This window comes from Crotalus tigris, unplaced genomic scaffold (genome assembly GCF_016545835.1).
Source record: "Crotalus tigris isolate CLP2741 ecotype Arizona unplaced genomic scaffold, ASM1654583v1 scf7180000024342.5246164, whole genome shotgun sequence".
NCBI lineage: Eukaryota > Metazoa > Chordata > Lepidosauria > Squamata > Viperidae > Crotalus > Crotalus tigris.
The window spans coordinates 5,160,260-5,177,205 of NW_024100512.1; the positions used below are offsets into that span (position 1 = coordinate 5,160,260).

The window sequence follows — 16,946 nt, forward strand, 5'->3', positions numbered from 1 at the left end:
GAATCCTTATTAGAGAATTTATCCTGTACTCAGTGTCATTATGGCCGCCAGCATAAGCTTTCGCTGAAACAACACACAAACACACACACACACATACACAAACACACACACACTACCTTCCCAGTTGACTTGACCCCCTTCCAGATGCAGAAATAAACAATGACCCAAGTTACAAGCAAGCAAAGGATCAGCTGCCAGCTGATTTCTCCTGGATCAGCCAGATCCCCTGAAATACGCAGCACTTTGTTCCTGAGGAAATGAAGAAGGAGATTAGAAGGCCCAGCCTGAAAGAGAGAGAGAGAGAGAGAGAGAGAAACTCTTCTGTGGGAAATTATTTGCTTCTCCTCATGTATGGGCCTGGCTCAGAGGACAGATCAGATTTACAGATTTCAGATTTTGTGAAACCATTAAAAATAAGCAAGTAGTCAATAGTTAATTGAGTATAATTTTTAGTATTTTGGAATTCCTTGCTGGATTTTCTGCCTCAGGTGCCTTTGAGTTCCTCTTATCCAAATCATTCCATGACCTCTTTTCCCTCCATTTTGTAGTTTCCCTTCTATCTTGCTCACAAGACCTTCCCTCTACTGGGCTTTCAAGAAGCCTCCTCAACTCATTCTTCCTCAGCTCTGACCTTCAGAAGCTGCTGAACTGCAACTCTGCCAGGCTGGCCAATGAAGAAAAATCTAGGCAGTGTGCACTGGTAGCACTGGAAAAGGCCACAGATTCCCCCCCCCCCAAGCCTTTCTCCAAGGAGATCTACACCAGATGTGCCTCCTAGACATTATCACCCACTCACTCCCAGAACTCAATGACGGGAGAGCGTTTGTCAGCCAGGCTGCTGCAGTTTCTGGTGGTGCCGTTGTGGGTGTTGTTGCCGCAGTCGCTCAAACCAAAAAGCTCGGTGCACTGGGGAGTGTTCCATGAGTGGCCACAGGTGGCCCACGGTAGCGTCTCTGTCAGTGAGTGGACCAAGTAGAAGACACCCCAGACGAGGATCATAATATAGTAAGAGTTACAGAAGAAGACAATAACCATGGAGGCCAGGCCCAAACCTAGAGAGAAATAGCTGATTAGAGCTTGAGGCATTTGGGGATCTATTGATGGACTTTCACACCCTCAAACTTAGGCCCTATCTCTAATGGTAGTGGAATGAAAGTAAAGCAAAGTAGGGAAGCTTGAAATGGTAGAAGGGACTATACCTCATGAAATGGATGTGGAGAAAATGTGAAATATTTTGAATGCGCTCTTACATTAAATTAGATGAAAAAGACATGGTAAGCATAATTGTCCCTAGCTTTCCCCCCCCCCCCAGTTAGATTTTCTTAATGAGAGGAACTCAAGAATAAGTTGGTAAAAAAAACCCTCTTGTTTTCCTCAATTTTAAAGTGCTGCATGTAGAAACCATGTCCTGTGTCTATCCTCAACCTTCTTTTCCCATGTGAATTTCAAGCAAAATCAATATAGCAGACAGTCCAGATTATGTTTATATCATGTCAACAACTCCCCCAAAACTCTGCCCCTAGGAAAAGTGAATTCATCACATGGTACATACATATGGTACATACATGTTATTGTTTATTTCCCATTTGTATCCTGTTTTCACTAGGCCTGGGAAAAGCTGGAGAACTGCAATATTAAAGACTTCCATATCCCATCTATGGTACAGCCCTATAATTGTAAATTCTAGAAAACGTTACTGAAGGATCACTCAATTCTGGATCAAATATAATATTCAGTGTATTTGTAGATGACTCACAGCCATTCTTATAATTAGAGAACAGCCCTAAGTGCCAGGAAGGCAAAATGCATACATAGTGCAGCTTTGGGGAAAATACAAAGACTGCTGTCAAGTAGGAGTGTGCGGGGGAAAAAACAACAGCAGAAAAATATCTTTGTTCACATTTGGAGCATGGGTGTAAATTAACTTGTGTGATGTACTGGCTGCCTTCCAAATGATCACCTTATCTCCAGGAGGCTGCCCTGTCATCATTGTGATGAAGTTTTATATTGGTACCAAAGCAAGACTCTATCCACACAAGCCTGTGCGTCCCCTGCTTTGAATGAGCCATTGGCAAGAAGCATCAGGTAGCTCCAGCTACTATTCCTTCCTCTCCGGCCAACTAACAATGGCTTGAAACTAAACTTCCATTTCCACAAGAATGTCTGTGGCAAAGTTTCCAAACTTCAGAAATTAGTTTCCACATTAAATTGGTGAAAAGACTGAAAGTGCGGTAAAATCCTTGTATACTGGGCTTCAAATAGCTGGAGGAGCAAGAGAAGGCGCCAAACCCACTAATTCTTTGGCCCCCTCTTGTGCTCTTTCTCACATTTGTGGGCTAGATTTGTAGTTGCTGCCAGAGAATACAATGGGGGCATGTGGTGTGGGGAATGTTTGGGGGGAGACACACTACATTATAAGGTGCAGAACAAGATTGACCTTTTGGGAAGAGTAGGAATGGCCTTTAATGAAATCCCTAACTTCTACACCAATGATTTCCCTCATTTTATCCTTTCTGCCTAATCGTAACACATGAGGGAGCCGTCACAATAGTTTACAGAAACAGACGGAAGCTCTTTGGTTCTCTGTAACTTGAACAGAGCTTTCTTTGTCACTTTTTATGATGTAGCAATATAGCCTAGAACAGGGGTAGGCAACCTTGGCTCTTTTATGACTTGTGGACTTCAAGTCCCAGAATTCCTGAGCCAGCCATGCTGAAGGGAAAGGGAGAGGTTTCCAAGCTGAGCCATGCTGGCTCAGGAATTCTGGGAGTTGAAATCCACGAGTCATAAAAGAGCCAAGGTTGCCTACCCCTGGCCTAGAACGTTTTCTTAGATGAAATTCTGCAAGACAAATCAACTTCGCATGCTTTTAATACTCTGTTGCTACACATCTTCACAACAGCTCCCGCTACTTCTGAATCTAGTAGGTGGCTGAAAGCTAGAGACCAGTGTCACCGAAGCCATTACCTTTAAACAGGGGAGCAATGTTCCAGGCTGCAATTCCACCTTGCTTCATAAACTGTCCCAGGGCCACCTCCAGGAAAAAGACAGGGATCCCCCCAACGAAAACGATCAACAGGTAAGGAATCAGAAAGACACCTGCACAGAAAAAGGGAGTCAGTACTCTGTCCCTTTTTCAAGAAGCTGGAAGCGTTTGCAGGGTCTTTTTGGTGGTGGTGCTGAAATTATGGAATGCCAAATCCCACTCTCAGTTGCTATCTTGCTTTAGTCTTTTAGTAGCTTTCTCCATTTGAATGAGCTATGGGATTATACCGCCAAGCAGGTATTTTTTTTTTTTGCTGTCAAAGACAGACATTGTTCTCTAATCTGAAAAAGTTAAGTCCTTTCCTGCTGCAGTGCATTTTTGAACATTTCAAAGGACAGAGAATTTGGGAAGATGTAGATTTATTTTTCCTTATTGCATGTGAAGCATATTAAGACAAATAGAGAAGCCTCGTAAACCGCATCCTTGGATGCATTGGTGGCATTTTTGCAATGTTTAAAAGGTATTTACATTCGTAAAGTCTTGACACCTTTGAAGGACAGTCTCACATTGTTAACCTCTTTCAAACGGGAGGTTGAAAGATAGCGAGTTACCCAAATCCACCTCGTATTGTAAATTCAGGTTGTAATTCAAATGAGATTTAAACAGCAGCTGCTCAACTCGTTTTTTTCAGCATAATTGCTAGAACAAGTTTTCTATTTTCCATTGCTGATTGGGGAATTCTGGGAGTTGAAGTCCACACATCCTTAAGCTGCCAAGGCTGAGAAACACTGTGTTATTTGTCAAAATCCAGCTGAATGCTTTCAGACTGTGTTCTCTCTCTCTCTCTCTCTCTCTCTCTCTCTCTCTCTCTCTCTCTCTCCCTCTCCCTCTCCCTCTCTCTCTCTCTCCCTCTCCCTCCCTCTCTTAAATCTAAACTGGGAAAATAAAAAGAATGTGCACAGACCTGAATCTAGTCCCTCACAGCAGGGGAAAATAAAGGTAATTCTAACACTAAATCAGTTTAATACTCCTAGAGTTCACTATTCAGAACTTGCTGATTTTGCAAGTATTTTCAAGATGCCTCTGGATGCAACCCAAGCATTTTCATATGCTATTTTTGTTATTATTATTTTATTCCAGTTCTTTGGTTGTCGACCTGTTCCAATTTCGTGAGGCACATTGCAACCAATTAGAAATTTCTTCTTTGCCCGCTTCCCATCTACTGTCAGAGGTGTACTCCCTTAGGGCATGCCAGCATAAGATTTAAAAAAAAAACATTTGCTGACATATTCTAGAAGGAGATTCCTGTATATATTGGGGCCGTGAGCCCCAAGTATTTTCTCTGGTTGCCTTCTCTAGGCTCAAGAGCCTCAGTGAAAAAGGATACACTTGATCCAGGCAGAGGTGGTGACTGCCTTTGGGACTAAATATAGAGAAACCACTTTTCATTTTCTATTGGGTAAACCCACACAGTTCCCATCTATCTGGAATAAGGTCCAAGACAGTCCAGAACCCAGAGATGTAAAGTCACAAGTGGACAATGCTTCTTGTTAAAGAGATACAGGTAATTAGTATTTGTGTCATCAACATTGTCCCTGTGCTATTTGTTTCAGCTTTTGCAAAGGATGTTATTCTATCAGAGTTAAGAGCAGGACATTCTTTCTCTCTTTAAAAACTATTGCCTGTCTTCATTTTACTCCTTTTAGAAACAACACAGATTCTTACAAAAGGGATGGTTATAAAGTTTTCAGCTGCAGGGCAAACCTTGTGATCTAATGAGACAGAGAGATGACTCTGAGTACTAGGCTAGTAATTTATCTATGGACAGAATACAGGTAGCCTGTAGCATTTTTCTGTATAAGAGGCAGTTCTACCACAGTGCCCTTTGCATAAACTTTGGGGATGCTTAAGTATGTGCAATAAACATTTGTCCACTTAAAAAGATGATACCAAATAGTGCCCTACTTTTTTTATGTAGTTCACCTTGGTAAGTTTTGCCACCTGGAAAAAAAAATTGTCTGAGTTTGATTAATCCCACCTGATGGAAAGGCAGCAGGATTCACCTACCACGTATCGGGGGGGGGGGGAGGGTATAAGAAAATAGATCTTGAGGCCGAAGACAGAGATGCCCTTGAGTCCAGGGGTTACCTGGACACCCAGAGTGACTACATCTCACCCGTCCCATCGCTGCACATTCCAGTCCCCACAGCAACCAACCCCCTTACCTCCTCCATTTTTGTAGCAGAGGTATGGAAAGCGCCAGACGTTGCCCAGTCCTACAGCAAAACCAACACATGACATGATGAAATCCATCTGGCGCGTCCAGGTCTCTCGCTCAGGAAAGGACAGCTTTGGCGGCCCGATGGGTACCACCAGAGGGACAGTGATGGCTCTCTCGTCAAGGATGGAGTCCCCTGGGCCACTGATTGGCTCAGCACTTTCTGGTTCGGCTACCTCTGAGCACTCACTGCCCTCTGTGGAGACAAGACACGCCGCTAGTCAATCAGAGAGAAAGACCAGTAAGCTGATAAACCCAACCATTTCTAGCTGCTGATGGCTGGTGAGCTGAAGGGCTGCTGATCGCGGGCAGGTGCTTGACACTCTGCTCCACCGTTTGGTCTTCCAATTAACTTCCAAATCTATGTCTGCTATCAACAAGGCTAAACACACAAGAGAAAGTTACAATGGTAAGGAGTAATCTGAAGCATGGAGCGTTGCAGGCCACAAATTATCTTTTTTTAAAAAAAAAAAAAGATTCGCCAATGCACAACAGCTTTCAAGTATGCAAGAAATACTTTACAAAGAGATGTTATTGATTGGCGAATTCAATTTATAAGCCGCCACTATTGTCCAGGTTACATACGGCGTACTTATTTATTTATCAGTCATACAGGTAGTCCTCCGACGTAGGACCACAACTGAGCTCAAAATTTCTGGCAGTTAAGTGAATTTTGCCCAACTTTATGACCTTTCTTGAGTGAATCACTGCAGTTGTTAAGTTAGTAACATGGTTGTTAAGCGAATCTGGCTTCCTCATTGACTTTGCTGGTCAGGAGGTCGCAAGAAGTGATCACGTGATGCTGGGATAGTGCAACCCTCAGAAATACGAGTCAGTTGCCAAGCATCTGGATTTAGATCACGTGACCATGGGGATGCTGCAACGGTTGTGTGAAAAATGGTCGAAAGTCATTTTTTTCGATGCCATTGTAATTTTGAACGGTCACTAAATGAACTGTTATAAGTCGAGAACACCTGTATTTAAGAATTGCCCATCTCTCTTATTACAGAGACTCTGGGTGGTTACAACAATAAATGTGTGGAAAACTGAAATAAGCAACTCTATTGCTGTAACAGGGAAAGAAACATCAAGAACCAAGGAGTAAAATCCCAAGATCAAAGTGGAGTCACAAATCACGCTAGCTCAGGATCTGTTGAAACAGCCCCATTTTAAAGGGCTTTCTTAAACACCCCTCCAGCCATGGAAACAATATTACCCCACAAGGCAGATATGGCTACAGAAGAGGCACAGAATTTTTTTCCCTAATGTGATGTGTGCTGCATCACTTAATATGAAACAACCATTCTTTAACGCGGACAAAAGAACTGGCTCGTGACATTTTGCTGCTTCAAATAAGTGGCTTACCCCTTTGATTTAAGTCATGCAAGAGTGGGATTTGTCCTTAACAACTTCTATAACTGGTGGGGGCTGCTGAGGCTTGTCAGGGCTACGTTCCAGAAAGTGGATTGGGGTCATGGCAAAAAAAGGTAACGTTGGTTTCATTAAGCAACGGATGGAAACTAATCAAGGAGAGAAGCAACCTAGAACTAAGGAGAAACTTCCTGACGGTTAGAACAATTAACCAGTGGAACAACCTGCCTCCAGAAGCTGTGAAGGCTCCAACACTGGAAGTTTTTAAGAAGAGACTGGACAGCCATTTGTCTGAAATGGTATAGGGTTTCCTGCCTGAGCAGGGGGTTGGACTAGATGACCTCCAAGGTCCCTTCCAACATCATCATCATCATCATTATTATTATTATTTGAACAGAATTACTCTTTGTGTATTTCCGTCGTATTAAAAGTAATGATTTAACCATAATTTTTGAAGGGCTCAGGGATCATAGTCTAGGCTTTGGGCACCTGTTGTATAACACTTCTTAATAATGTTGCCAAAGATTCAAGGCTGCTCTTCTCTCACGGTTTCATTTGGGGGGGGGGTGGAATTTACAGATAAACTGCAAAAGCTACTCTGATGGCAACCTTGCCAAGTATTCTGGATGGGCAAAACCAGTTCCCCCCGCCCCAACCAATGTTCTTCAGATTGCTGATTACAACAACAAACCATAAAGTATGTTTCTTTTTAAATTAGCGTTCAATAGCATTTTGTTGTCTAGATAAAAATCAACAGAACAAAGCCTATTCTTGACTAGACTGGACTGGAGGCTAAAACATATAAGGAACGGTTGCTGGAACTGGATATGTCTAGTTTAATGAAGAGAAGGACGAGGGGGGACATGATAGCAGTCTTCCAATATCTCAGGGGCTGCCACAAAGAAGAGGGAGTCAAGCTATTCTCCAAAGCACCTGAAGGCAGGACAAGAAGCAACAGATGGAAACTAATCAAGGAGAGAAGCAACCTAGAACTAAGGAGAAACTTCCTGACAGAACAATTAATCAGTGGAACAATCTGCCTCCAGAAGTTGTGAATGCTCCAACACTGGAAGTTTTCAAGAAGAAACTGGATAGCCATTTGTCCGAAATGGTATAGGGTTTACTGCCTGAGCAGGGGGTTGGACTAGATGACCTCCAAGGTCCCTTCCAACTTTATTATTATTATTATTATTATTATTATTATTATTATTATTATTATTATTATTACTATTAGATTTTGCAGGGCTGCGAAAACCACATAATTTGGCAGCAGGGCAAAAGTTGAAGGGTTAGATCTCCAGATTCCATTCTACCACAATTAACCAGTGGAACAACCTGCCTTCAGAAGTGGTGAATGCTCCAACACTGGAAGTTTTTAAGGAGAGACTGGACAGCCGTTTGTCTGAAATGGTATAGGGTTTCCTTCCTGAGCAGGGGGTTGGACTAGATGACCTCCAAGGTCCCTTCCAACTTCATCATCATCATCATCATCATCATCATTATATTATTATTATTATTATTACCACCCATTTTTTTTCTTTCAGTACATTTACAGGTGTTGCCATGCTAATTTTTGTTAGGACTCCAATATGAAACTGCCATTTGCTTTTTGCTCTGCTGTGTGAAGGAAAACACTTAACAGGTAAAAGACTTGCATAAACCTGTGAGGGAGGTGTGCATGCATGAAAACATGTTTTGCACATATCAATATTATGAGCACTCCATGCCCATCCTTTAGCCCCTAGATCAGTGGTTCTCAACCTTTTTAATGCTGCGACCCCCAACCGGTCATAAGTCGAGGACTACCTAACCGGTCGTAAGTCGAGGATTTTCCCTGCCTGGGAGCGCCGCTCATGCGTGGTGCCACCCCCTGCGCCGGCCGAGGCGTAGCTGGCAAGCGGCAGAGACGGTAAGGCACCCGCCGGGCCCCACGCGCGCCAGCAACTCTCCCTGCGCCCGCCGGCCTCCCACCTCCCACCCCTGGCCCTCTTTTACTTACATTTTTAGTAGTTGCTCAGCAGGGAGGGGTGGAAGCTTCCAGACAGCTCGCCTTCACTGCAGACAACTTGCAGCACCGTTGGCAGAATGGGACTTTTGGCGGGCTCAGCAGGGCAGAGACAGCCTGGACAATTCCTATTGGCTTTTGAAAGCCAATAGAATTAGACTATATTCAAGAGAGTCTAATTCTATTGGCTTTCAAAAGTCGATAGAATAAAAGGGAGTAGCACAGCTAAGGAAAAGGGGGAAAAAATGGCAGACTGCGTTGTTTGGCGACCCCCGTGATATGGTCGTTCGACCCCAAATGGGGTCGCGACCCACAGGCTGAGAACCGCTGCCCTAGATAAAAATGAATAACTTATTTCCTTCCCAGGAGTTTTCTTGGCATCACAGCATTTGAGGCCTGTCCCTGCTTCCTTGTTCCTTTGAGGGCCGTACCTTGCCGAAATCACTTGACAATGTAATTGCTGAAATAATTTTGCAGGCATCTTTCATGTCATGTGCAACCTTTGGAATGCAGACACCAAATTTCATTCTTTCTGCTTAGAGATTTGCAATTTTGATGTCACAATGCAGGGTGGTGAGTCACCCAGTAGGCAATGATGCTGAACACACACACACACACACACACACACACACACACACACACACACAGAGAGAGAGAGAGAGAGAGAGAGAGAGAGAGAGAGAGAGAGAGAGAGAGAGAGAGAGAGCACTAATCACATGAACTCACATAGCAGTTCCTATGCTCACAATGTACTTGCACATACATCTGCTCAAGATTGTACTTTGGGCTGTTTCACACAACTCCCTGTGATTCTCAACTCTCCCCTCGGGACTTGGAGGGAGGCTTAGAGATGTGGCTGTGGTTCTTCAAGATTTGTGTTTCGTAACACAAAGACAAACTGAATCGCCCCTCCCCTTCCTCATCCAGGAAACAGAGGGCCAGTCAGACGCAAAGATATTAACAAAATGCTGAGTCCTTTCTTGTAGGTTAAGTAGCCTGATCACAACAAGTTGCTTCCTGGTGCCAATTTCCCTTGCCTGCTCTCCAGGCTCTTCCATTGCCTTGCCCCCCCCCCCCCAAAAAAGAGTCTGACAGTAATCCTCTTTGCACCGATGAGCATCTCTAAAACCAAGGAAAAGGGATGTGCTTTGGACAAAAACAAAGACACCAAGAGTTGTGGGCAGAGCAAGACTACGCTCCAGACACAAAGCCCTTTTTCCTTGTCTGGCTCCCCTTCCCCCACAGCTCACATGCCGCCTGGGCCCAACATGTGACTGGGCTAATCCCCATTTTCTGGGGTTCTGGATGCTCTTTGGCTGGCTCTGCAGATGGCCATTCTCTTGGGCTAGGCATGGAGAAGCACCTGCTTTCTTCAGGAAAGAATCGGGGAGGAGATGGAGGAAGCAGCAGAAGGTAGCTGGAGAGGGATGGTGTAGCATGTTTCATATAAGCAAGTTCCCACCCCTCCTCTTCTCCTCCTGCTGAGTTGTTGCCTTATAAGGAGCTAAATGCCCAGAACCTCCAAAGGTTTCCTTTCCTTAGCTTCACACAACTTGGAAGGACCAGCTGTGCCGGGCATTGGAGCACTGTGTACCCCTGAGGTATCAAAGCTTTACTGTACTGTGCACACCACATCCCCTGAGTTCCACCCCACTGGCTCTAGATGAACGAGCCTGGAATAATCACCGCCATCCTCCATGCCAAATCCAATCATCCTTCTGTAAAATTACCCCAGCCACCATCAGCATCCCTCCTCCCAGCTTATTAGGAAGCTCAGCGAGAAACTGTAGTGTGAGAGTACATTTGAGGGTATTAGAAACCCAGGGATCCCGGGAGGGTTTCTGGGAGGGTAGGGAGGTAGTGGGAGAGGGATTTTATTGTAAAATTGCAAAAAATTTTAATTAAAAAAAAAAAGAAACCCAGGGATCCCTAACTATCCCAGCCCCAGCAAACGAGGGAGCAGAATGTAAAAATAGCAAGGAAGGATGGCTGACCCATATGGAGCAAAGATGTGCATTTCTGACAGAGGGAAAAAGAAAGAAAACAGAACAGAACAGAATAACAGAGTTGGAAGGGACATTGGAGGTCTTCTAGTCCAACCTGCTGCTCAAGCAGAAGACCATATACTATTCCAGACAAGTGACTATCCAGTCTCTTCTTAAAAGCCTCCAATGATGGAGCACCCACAACTTCTGAAGGCAAGCTATTCCACTAGTCTATTGTTCTCATTGTCAGGAAATTTCTCCTAAATTCTAGGATGCTTCATCCCTTGCTTAGTTTCCATCCATTGTTTCTTGCCTTGCCTTCTCGGGCTTTGGAAAATAGGTTGACCCCCTCTTCTTGTGGCAGCCCCTCAAATATCGGAACACTGCTATCAGGTTACCCCTAGTCCTTCTTTTCATTAGATTAGGTAGCTCAGCAGGGGATAGCTGATCTTGCCTAGCCATTAATACGAAGAACCTGAAGATGAAGCCACAGAGTGGCAGTTTTTGGAAGGTGTGATGGCTATTGTACTATTGTCCTAACTTTTTTTCTCAAGTTAACATACAGCATTGCATTCCTTACCTGAATTCACTTGGGCAGATTGACACAGAAGCACCACAGGATCTCTGCATGCATTCCAGGAGACCCTGGGAGCAAAGTCTTTCTCCTCACACAATAGGCAAGCATCGTGGCCTCCCCAAAGCCTCCACAGGATGAACAGGTGAGAATTCCCCTCTGTGTCCTCACCGAGTTCAGCACAGCACTTACTTCTCTCGCATGCAAGGTCCTTACCTGAAGATGTTTCGGTGGACACTGGAGCCATGTTACGAGGCTGGTGGCAGGGCTCTGCGATGGAAGACTGAGATGGGTGCTGGATCGGAAAGCTGGCTCTGGGTCTGGGTGGGAATCAGGATGTAGTCTCAGAAGCAATCCACAAAGCACTTGAAGGTGAGGCGAAAGAACCTCATTGATGGGGATTTACACCAGGGAAACGGGCAGTGGGTGAGAGTCTGGGCAGGGCCTTGTGCTCAGAAGCAGGCAGCACTGGCCAGGCTGAGCATGTGCTCCATCCTCAGCGCTGGCTCTGAGTTCTGCTGCTCTGAAGAGAATGGAGAGCGAAAGGCAATTGCATTTGCTCCTTCTCCCCTCCCAGCTTGCATCCTATTGGCTACTGCTTCTGGTAGCTAATGTGCCTGCTGCAGTCTGGGAAATGGAGTCCACTTTGCTACTGGTACCATGGAGATGCTTTAGGATGGAGCTAGATAGGTGGAGACGGGCTTGATAGGCAGCAAGACGCAGACCTTTACACCCTAAATGTAGGAGCAAAATAAAAAGGTGTTGAATGCTACAGGAGGGGAATTCTTTATTTCCAAGAAGCTAGGCAGAACAAGAAAACAGAGAAAGAGAAAAGGAAAGAAAACAAAGAGTTTTTGAGTGGGATAACTGAATGAATCACCTTCCAGTACTTTCCTGGGATAGCCAGTCCTGCTTAATTACAGTGATTTCAATAGATGCCCCTCCTCAATGTTGTTTTTAAGTTTGCATCTGCTGAGAAATTTTAAATGCCATCTTAGATGACAAAAGGCAGGGAATCTAAAGGAAGCTACTAATAACTTGTTTTCTAGGGAATTTGCAAAGGTTCCTAACTGCAAATTGTTTAACAGCAATAAGAAAGTTACTTTACTGGAACAAAGTAAATTTGAGGGAGACAGGGATAAACTTTGGTGTGCACTATTCGTGAGTCGTCTCTATTCTCCAAATCACAATCCCTGGTCTCAGCTCCCGCTCTGAGACCTCTCTCATGCAGCAAGCTAAACTGTAATTTGGGTTATTCTGCTTTGTGTATTGGGTATAGCAATTGGGTATGGCTGTGACCTAAAACTAAACTAAGCTAAACCTGATAAAAGAATTCAGGGAATTAGTTCACACACTAGGTTATGCCAAAATTAGAATTTCAAGGTTCTAGTAAGAAATACAGCATGCCTGCAAGTTGGAGGCACTATAAAAAAATAATTTCCATAACTGCTCTGAGAGTAAGAAAGTTTTTTTTTTAATGCTGCTGCCTGAAAATTAGAAAATTTCTGCTCTAGCATATTTAGAGCACATCTGTTGGGAGTGAATTTGCAAAACTGTTAAGTGTCTAAATCGACCTTTCTGTAATTTGAGTTTACTCCTGGGGACAAGTAGTCCTCAATTTGCAACCTCAGTTGTGACCAGAATTTCTGTTGCTGAGCAAGATGGCTGTTAAGTGAGTCACACCAAATTTTACGACCTTTTTATGCCATGGTTAAGTGAATTAAAGTGCCACAATTGTTAATGAATACACGGTTGTTAAGGGAATGTCTTCTTTCAATAATAATAATAATAATAATAATAATAATAATAATAATAATAATAATAATAATAATAAAGTTGGAAGGGACCTTGGAGGTCATCTAGTCCAACCCCCTGCTCAGGCAGGAAACCCTACACCATTTCAGACAAATGGCTGTCCAATCTCTTCTTAAAAACTTCCAGTGTTGGAGCATTCACCGCTTCTGGAGGCAGGTTGTTCCACTGGTTAATTGTTCTCACTGTCAGGAAGTTTCTCCTTAGTTCCAGGTTAACTTTGCTTGTGAGAAGCTGGCTGGAAAAGTTTCAAATGACAATCACAAGACTCTGGGATGCTGCAGTAGTTAGAAGTGCGAGGGCCAGTTGAAAGTCACTTTTTTCAATGCAATTATAACATTGAACGGTCACTAAACAAGTGGTTGTAAGTCAAGGACTGCCTGTAAAACGTTCTGAAGTGCCACATTTGGAAAAGATTAAAACCTAGTAGTCTTGATGTAAGAGGAGTGACTCCTGTTTACACCCAAACAAAGCTAGCAACTGGGCTCCCCAGACCCTATTCAGGAATTTGGGCATTTTATTTTCAAATTCAGTACTGAGGATTTCAAGAGATTATTTGAGCTCCAGGGCTCTGTTAAAGTCCTTTATATTGTATGCTATTGACATTTATTTAAAACTCCTTGTTGATTCATAATTTTTTGTTTGTGTGTTTTTAAAGCTAGACACCATTCTGTACCCCATTTCATGCTACACGAAAGAAACAATTCAGGTAAATAGGGATGTTAGGACAGATTTTACTGAAGGGAGTGAGCTCTTGAAAATAAGAATAAATTAAGATATCACTTTGGGAATAGACCCCGATCATTGCTGTAAAAATCCATTAAATTATTATAAATTGCTGAGCTAGAATCCTTACATCTTAGTCATGAATGTAATGGATGGCCTTTCCTCAATTACATATTTGTCATGTTACCCACCCAACTCTGAGTTGGCAGAGAATTGCACTGGAATGAAATTGGCTGCTGTTAAATATGTGAACCCAGACAACATGTTGTTTACTAAGCTTTAAAGATTGTAATTTTAAAAAATTAATAAAACCTATTAAAAAAATTGGCTGTTGTGGTAGTCCCTACCAAGTCCCCGGTTTTCTTCCGAGGCAATGGGTGATAAACATATTTGATTAGATGGATCTTAAGGCTGTCTTTGGGCAGTGCGAGAATAAAGGAAAGTGCACAGTTTTACCTTGGATCATCTGAGCCTCTTCCTACTAGCATTGATGATGTAACCTAGTTTGGGTAATGAAACGTCTACAAGAAAACAAGCAAGTTCAGGTCTGAAACCCCTCATTTCAACCCTGAACTACAAATTTTCTCCTCTAATAATATAAGCCTTACTCTCTCACGGAATGGGCACAGAGGCATTTAAAGAGGGGGCAAGGGGAGAGGGGAATAATGAAAGCAGTGACATGTAATCACAGTGCAAGCTCCTTGTCTTGTGTATGCAGTATATGTTGTGATTTGTGGACCCTCTCAGTTAAAAAAGTTTGACTGGTGGGGTTCAGGAAGAGAGCCTTCTCTGCCATTACCTCTGGATGCCCCTTTGAGACATTCTCCCCCCTCCCCGAGGTGAAGCTGACCCCCCAATTTCACTTTCCACAATAGCTGGAGACCTGGCTCTGAGGGATCATTTGGGGGCCTCAGAGGAGCATGCAGCCATAAGGCTGATTAGTGCTTCCGAGCCCGCCCGCCCCCACCTTTTTAACTTTGAATTTTATTTATTTCTAGTTTTAATTGCCTCTTAACATAATATATATATTCGAAGCACGAAGCTGAAAACACCAGCCTGAAGATGACGAATGGGACTTCGTCGAAACGTCGCCAAGACACTTCCAATTTTACGCGGGAGAAAACCCGAATAACCAAAGACCTACATACAAACACCCGCAAAAACGTAGTTGAACACCAAGAGAATAAAATTATACAAAAGTTAAAAATGTTAAAACTTTTATTTACTAAACCTAGCTTTCGTCAAGAGCTCTTGACATCATCAGGGTGTAAACGGCAGTCGTTGGAAGGGCTTATATGCAGCCTCCAATCATTTTCACTCGGCTCTTGGATCGTGTCATAGGTCCCAACTGTGTGCGTTGTAATCCAAGTGTGTGTCCTGCATTAGGGTGTAGTTGTTTCTCACCCTTTCTACGTGTGCTGTTACGTGTGTCTTTCTCGCTAGTTCTAAAATTAGCTGGGGTATTTCCCCTTTCCTTGCAGTTAGTGCATGTTTCACTAGTTTCCCATTTGTGATTCTGTCTGTCATGGACAGTAGTTGCTGTTTTCTGCTTCCTTCTAGTTCCTCCAACCATCCCCTCCGAGCCACATTCCAATCCTCCTTTTCTCTCAGATCATAGCCCCCGTGTGCCATCCCGTCCTGCACCCTCTCCCTCCTACTAAATGGCCCATATTCATATATATATACACACATATATATACACATACATATACATGTACACACACACACACACACACATATATATATATGTATATATATATACATACATACATACATATATGTGTTTTTTAGGCTTTCATATCTTATTTCTATGCCGCCCAGTCTTTCTCTGAGGGAAATGGGCGATTTCTAAATGTGATTTATAAATAAATAAATATAGAAGAGGCTATAACTTGCATTACAATGACGAAACACTCTGGTTGTCTTTTTGACAAAAAGCTTTCCATCCTGTCAGGGTCCTTCCCTCGAAGGCGACACCATGGAAGATACAGGAATTAAAGATTGTTGGGTACATTTGTGGCCTCATAACTGGGAGGGGAACCGAGGCCTTAGAAAAAGTTGTATTGCTTAATCTCATCCGGTAGCCTCTTCCTGTATTACTTATCCTGACCTACTTCTAGGGCCCTTATAAAGAGTGCTTTAAGCACAGTTCTCCATATCTCAGTTCCCAAAAATCTGCTGCTGCTGCAGAGGATTGGGGGATTCTTGGAACTCATTAATAGTGGAGGACAAAAAGCAATCCATGAATGAAGGTCTATTTGGGCAGCATCATTTGATTACCTGTATACATACAACAAACCCTGTTTCTTGTCAGCCAGGGCAACAGTGGCCCATATCACCCACACCCTCCCCCACAGCTCAGGGGGAATTTTGACCAGGAGCACATTCCCACAGATGCCTTACCCTGTTGCCATGGTGTCCAGTGAGCAAATACATCCACTCCAGGGTCCGTTTCCATGTAACAGGCAGCAGCCACATTCACGGGGCAAAGACACAGCTCCTTCTCTAGGTTGAGCACTAATCTAGCCCATGGTTTGGGAGTGGGGGGAGAAAAGGGCTACGGGTTGATCTGGCTGTCCGAAGAAAAGAGGCCAAGGATATCTTGGTGGCTAACTTCCAAACACAATGTATCACAGGGTAGCCAGATAAATGTGTGAGAACCACAGGCGCGGACAAAGGCCTTGGGTGCTGCCCAAAGATGTGGTGCTGGGCAGTTTTCATATTTTGGGGCTTCCAGGAATTGACTTGCTGCCTTGACTGTTCTGCTGAGGAATCCATGTGTGGCAGGGGATTCTGGGAAGGTTCCCAGGGCAGACATTCCATGCAAAGTTGGCAGACCTCCTGCTTGTAGTATCAGGGTCTGGGCCCACACAATGCACTCAGCCATAAACTAGCCAGAGGAGCTGGAGTTGCACAACATGAAGACTCAGCCCCTGCTTCCCATAACTAACGCTGGCACCAAACTTCGTCGTACAGGTAGTCAAAAACTTCATTTAGTGACCATTTGAAGTTACAACGGTACTGAAAAAAGTGAGTTATCACAATTTCTCACACTGGCAGCATCCCCACGGTCACATGATTTACATTCGGATGCTTGACAACTGGTTCATATTTTTGACAGTTGCTGTGTCCTAAGGTCATGTGATCATCTTTTGCGACCTCCTGACAAGCAAATTCCACGGGGAAGCTAGGTTCACTTAACAACCGTG

At 43.7% G+C, this 16,946-nt stretch overlaps 1 protein-coding gene across 1 annotated transcript in view; it reads right to left on the reverse strand.

Annotated features, from left to right (window-relative positions):
• The window catches only part of LOC120300502 (sodium- and chloride-dependent creatine transporter 1-like), a 35,190-nt gene extending 18,867 nt beyond the window's left edge, over window positions 1-16,323 (reverse strand). The window contains exons 1-6 of the mRNA XM_039326650.1: window positions 16,141-16,323; window positions 11,416-11,519; window positions 5,212-5,460; window positions 2,968-3,099; window positions 797-1,052; window positions 117-249 (exon numbers count right to left, since the gene is read on the reverse strand). Of these exons, the coding sequence (XP_039182584.1) occupies window positions 117-249; window positions 797-1,052; window positions 2,968-3,099; window positions 5,212-5,460; window positions 11,416-11,519; window positions 16,141-16,151 (885 nt within the window). The 5' untranslated portion in view covers window positions 16,152-16,323. The remainder of the gene's footprint in view (window positions 1-116; window positions 250-796; window positions 1,053-2,967; window positions 3,100-5,211; window positions 5,461-11,415; window positions 11,520-16,140) is intronic.
• Between the last annotated feature and the right edge of the window lie 623 nt (window positions 16,324-16,946).